The sequence below is a fragment of the Mesitornis unicolor genome, unplaced genomic scaffold (assembly GCF_000695765.1).
Source record: "Mesitornis unicolor isolate BGI_N332 unplaced genomic scaffold, ASM69576v1 Scaffold41773, whole genome shotgun sequence".
Classification (NCBI taxonomy): domain Eukaryota; kingdom Metazoa; phylum Chordata; class Aves; order Mesitornithiformes; family Mesitornithidae; genus Mesitornis; species Mesitornis unicolor.
In genome coordinates this window covers 1-5,109 of record NW_010176094.1, presented here as the reverse complement: position 1 = coordinate 5,109, position 5,109 = coordinate 1, and the positions used below count along the sequence as shown (strand labels likewise).

At 53.2% G+C, this 5,109-nt stretch overlaps 1 protein-coding gene across 1 annotated transcript; it reads right to left on the bottom strand.

Annotated features, from left to right (window-relative positions):
• Positions 1-3,364: 3,364 nt before the first annotated feature.
• LOC104538442 (ADP/ATP translocase 2) lies at positions 3,365-5,105 on the bottom strand (the record flags this gene model as incomplete). The annotated part of the gene is made up of 3 exons (XM_010181651.1): positions 3,365-3,764; positions 4,354-4,494; positions 4,610-5,105. Coding segments are annotated over 3 exons (795 nt in total), but the record flags the coding sequence as incomplete, so codon positions are not given.
• Positions 5,106-5,109: the final 4 nt, after the last annotated feature.

Here is a 5,109-nt window from a genome sequence, read left to right as displayed (position 1 = left end):
CTTGGGAAGGGCAGGGGGAATGGCTGGGCGCAGCTCCGTGACACAAACCCTTTTTCTGAGTGTGGTAGCACAGTCCAGGCAGGCAGGGGCCTTGGGGTTCCTGTGGGAGCAGACCAAGCCCCGAATAATCATGGGTTGGCCTCTTTAAAAATTAGGAAGTTTTTAACAAGCAGGAGTTAAAGACTTTGAAATCTGAAAATAGGTTTTGAACCATGTGAGGTCCGCAGGGGTGATGCAGACCGCTTAGTCTCCAGCTGTCGTAAGGGATGAAGTACGGTCCTGGTTCAAGTGACACCCGGAACAAACAGTGACTCGGGCATAGTGTGATTGACAGATTAAGTTTGGGAACGACAGAAGGCAGGGCTTCAGCTGACACCAGGCTGTGATGGGGCAGCCAGGTGGGCCAGGACCATCTTTGCCATTTGGTGAGGCACTAAGAAAATGCGAGCGCAGAGCTCATCGGGAGTCGTCCAAAACAGCCGTCGCCAGCCTCCCCAGCTGCACACCTCGGGCTTTGAGGCAGCATTCCCAGCACAGCACAGCACAAGCACTCCTGCTTTCTGGCTTTTAGAAGACCGGCCCATGCTCAATCAGTGTTTTTCATTCTTTGGGGCAGGACTCACAAACCCGGTCAGAAAGAGGAGTATGTTGTTGGTCACGCTAGTGGTCCTGAGATATTTTAAATACACTGCAGTTATGCAGTCAATGGCTGAAACCATCCCAACATGAAGAATCTGATCCAATACGTTATTAAGTGTGTACTTCTTACCCTAACTAGATCCAGCTCACAATTTAAATCAAGTTGGGTTTTTCATCTCTAGATCTAAATGAATTAAAAGATGTTAACTGACTATAGCAACAGGAAGCAGGGGCACCTAGTTCAAATGCTTAAATAAATATCCTACTGTAACAGATAAAACCAGCTGATCTGCAGAATTTCCCATACCTGCGTAGTCTACAGCAGTGTTCAGACCAAAGAAAAGTCAGGTTTTGTGTTACTGTAAAATCCAATGTTAGTTTTCATAAATCTCTAAATATAGGTAGGTGATAGATTTGATTTCTTTGTTTAACCGAGCACTATATTGTACATAAGAACTTGTCCAGATACAGAGGTATTGCAAAGCAAAGTAGTGTGTGAAATAAAAGTGGAGGAGGGATCTATTCCCAAAACAATGCCACACATCCCCAGACTTACCTCGGTGCATTTCATGGCTTAGTCCAGTCCAGTTTCCAAGCACCCTCCCAAGACCCCAGTCTGAATTACCATGTCAGCATAGCTTTGTGTGTAGCAACACTGCCTCATTCCTCATAACCTCTAAAAAAGACCACACAGTTTGTAAATACTGAAGAGAAGCAGCGGTGGTGAGTCAGAACTCTTGTGTAAATCAGTCCCCAGCAACACCTGGGGAGCAATGCAGGTCATCCCTTGCACGCAGCCGATGCCATCCTGCACCCGGGGTGAGCCCCCGAGCCCAGTGATCCCATCAGCGCCTCACCAATTCCCCTAGGAAGAGAGCAGCTGCCCCTGCCTTGCCTTGCCCAGCACAGGATGGGCCCTGCAGCCTCCAGCCCAGCCCCACAGCGCTGGTGGGGCCACGGGCAGCCCCATCCCGCAGCCCCCTAAGCACCACGGCCAGCCCAGGCTGGTGCACACCGAGCCATTCCAAACACCCAGCACCGCTGACACCTACCCCAGCCGCTGACAGGCGTTTCACACGATCTGGTGTGCGGCTGTGCTGCGTCAACACCTCCTAAGCCTGGGATTTACGGCCTCTGGGCAAGGGGCCGAGATGAAAGCCGTGTTACAGGCACTTGTCCACCCCTCGCTGCCAGCAAATGGCCAGGCATGGCTCCAGTGGAGGAAATAATTCTGTGCGAGATGTTTGGTACTCCCCACAAGAGAATCGTGTTTAAAAGGAAAATCCACCCCTGCCCACCATCCAGCAATTAAGTGTTTCAGAACAACCACCAGCATTTCAGAACAGCCCTTGAAATCCAGGAGAGCTTAGCAGCAGGAGGCAGTAAGAGCCCTCAATTAATTGCATTCGTGCAGCAGGAAAGGGCTCGTTACCCCCTACCAGGCTGCCCGCTCCCCCGCATCTCAGGGGGAACCTTCCAGCACATTTTGTTTCCGTGGCAGGCAGTGGGGGATCTCGCAGCGCAGGAGCCCAGGGACGGCTGGGAAGCACCAGCAAAGGCTCTTGGCGTAACAGCGTGGCACAAGTCCACGTCCCATCACGAACGCGTGTGCCCACGCACAGGGACCCAGGCGTGCCGACGCCGGCTGCAGCAGGACAGTGCTGTGCTCTCATGCCTGGCTGCCACGCTTAGATTTCAGCAAGGAAAAAAACTACCGACCTTTGCAACACAAGGGCTTGTTTAGCTGCCTCGGACAGTGGCTGAGATTGGTTTCAGTCATTGAGATCAACCACTTTGAGCAGGCCTGGGCAGCCAGAAAGGACCAAAAGTGTGGACACAGCAAGGAAAGATTCACTGATCCAAAGGGCAGAGGACCAGAAGAGCATCCACTCACCACCCCGGTTCCCCAGGCAGCTTCACTGAAGCGACTCACAGAGACGCCTGGGTAAAGGCCAAACCACACACGTTGCCTGGTCTTGCAGTGTTTTCCCCAGATTTCCCCACAGCATGAAGGAATTTCCCCTTTCCCCCAGAATTTGGGGCTGAGACAAGTTCAACTTCCAGGGGTAAGGGATGAGCCTGGGGCTGCAGCTCCCTGGTGAGCACAGCCCTGGCCTAGGAGCTGTCTTGTGTCTGCTCAGCTACCACAGCCTCACAGTGCAGCACCTCGTGTGAGGGCACAGCCAGCCAGGGGCTCCACAGGTCAGCAATTACCTGCACTTACATCCTCTGGCTGGGTTTTAACATGCCCAAGTAGGGAGCCGTTTCAAAGAATACACAATGCCAGCTCTGCTCCTCTGGACAGCAGCAAATACCCTTTAGACATTTCTCCAGCCTGCCAGGAATTCAGCGCCATGGGGAGGACTGTGCTTTGCAGGTTTAGGCACTTGGCACTTTCAAAACAAGGTTTCATCAGCTCCGGGGAGCGGAGAGGCCAGAGGCAGGACCAGTGGCACACAGTCAGCATCTTGGAAGGTCTTTACAGGGTCTTGGGAGAGATCAGCTGGGTGAGTCCTTCAGAGCTGCCAGTCCCCACTCCATCGGGGAGGAAACACCTCCCAGCATCCTCCGCAGCCTGCACTGCGTTCACCTGCTGGGGGCCACAGGTAGCTAGCAGGCAGTGAGGTGTGCAGGATGGAGGTGGTTTTTCTTCTTCCTTCTCTACGCTCACTGAGACCCCCACCCCCATCTTGCTGCAGCTGCTGCAAGAACAAACATGAGAAGGAAAGTTGGTTTCAGATTTTTATTTCTTTGTACTCTTTAAGCAGGAGCGACTGAAATGGAAACCATGGTGAGTCCCATCAGGGGGACTAACTGGATAACGACAAGGCAGGCAGTTGCCCCTGCCCCATGCCAACCTGTATAAACATCAGCCGTCACTGCTGAGTAACGAGACGGTTTTCAAACAAGTCCATGAACGCTCACAGATTACATATAACAACATGCCAGTTCACAACAGGAAACAACTTATGTGTACTTCTTGATTTCATCATAAAGGACTAAGACAAAAGCACCACCCATTCCTCGGAGTACATTTGACCATGCACCTTTGAAAAATGCCTTGGAGCCCTCGTCCCGGGCAATCTTCCTCCAGCAGTCAATAGTGCCGCTGTACATTATGTCAGCTGTGGGAGACAGACTGCGTTAGGAATCAGATGACCATGACTCCCAAGATCCAGGTCAGAAATGCCCGAACGTATCTGCCAGCTTCATAACACCAAGTGCATGGTGCTTCTTGAATGACTTTCTCCAGTACTAGCACACCAGAGGACAGCATTGCCCAAGAGACAGCCTGCTGCTCCTGCTGCTGCATTACCCCTAAGAGGCACTGGAAGGACCGGTCTGAGCAGAAGGCAGCTACTGTTTGCTTTGACACCAACAATGCCAGACCCAAAAGCTATTGCACAGTCAGCCAGGCTGTGCCTGCTACCAAGGATGTCTCATCTTGGCCCAGAGACACCGGCTTGCAACATCCTTGGGCTGTTGCTACCTACTGACAGATACCCAACTTGTGCACACCACTGTACCAACCTGTCTGTGCCCCTAACCTGACATCTGCTTCTGCAGCCCCTCTCACACCCCACTGTTTACAAGAGGTGAGAATATCTATGTGGCTCAGTAAAAGTCAAGCCACCCTGTCTTCACCTCAGCTCCACCACCATCTGCTGATTCAGGGATGCCCAGCACTTCCTACACGAGGAGGTAGAAACTTACCTCCTTTACGGCCAGACTGCATCATCATGCGACGACGAACGGTATCAAAAGGGTAGGAGGCCAAACCAGCAACAGCAGTGACAGACTGCGCGATCATCCAGCTGACAACGATGTGGGTGTTCTTTGGGTCTGGAAGCATTCCTGGGGAGAGAGGTTTTGGCAAGAATGGCAGGTGAGCCACCAGCATCTCCTGAAACGCACTACATGCCTGCCGCAGCCTGGCATCTCCCTTTTAGTGCCATTTTGGTCAACCTACCCTTTGCGGTGTCATAGATACCAAAGTAGGAAGCTCTGTAGATGATGATGCCCTGGACGGAGACACTGAAGCCCTGGTACAGGCCCCTGAGGCCATCCGACCGGAAGATTTTGACCAGGCAGTCACCAAGCCCGCTGAACTCCCGGTCAGCCCCGGCTTTACCCACATCAGCTCCCAGGCGGGTTCGGGCAAAGTCAAGGGGGTAGACGAAGCACAGGGAGGTAGCACCAGCAGCACCCCCGGATGCCAGGTTACCGGCGAAGTACCGCCAGAACTGGGTTCGCTTGTCTACGCCGCCCAGGAAGATCTGCTTGTACTTATCCTTGAAGGCGAAGTTGAGGGCCTGGGTGGGGAAGTACCGGATCACGTTGGCCAGGTTGCCGCGCCAGAATGAGAGGACGCCCTGCTCCCGGGGGATGCGCACCACGCAGTCGATGATGCCCTTGTACTGCTTATCGGCCGCGATCTGCTTGCTGGCGTGCTGCACCTGTGGGGGCCGA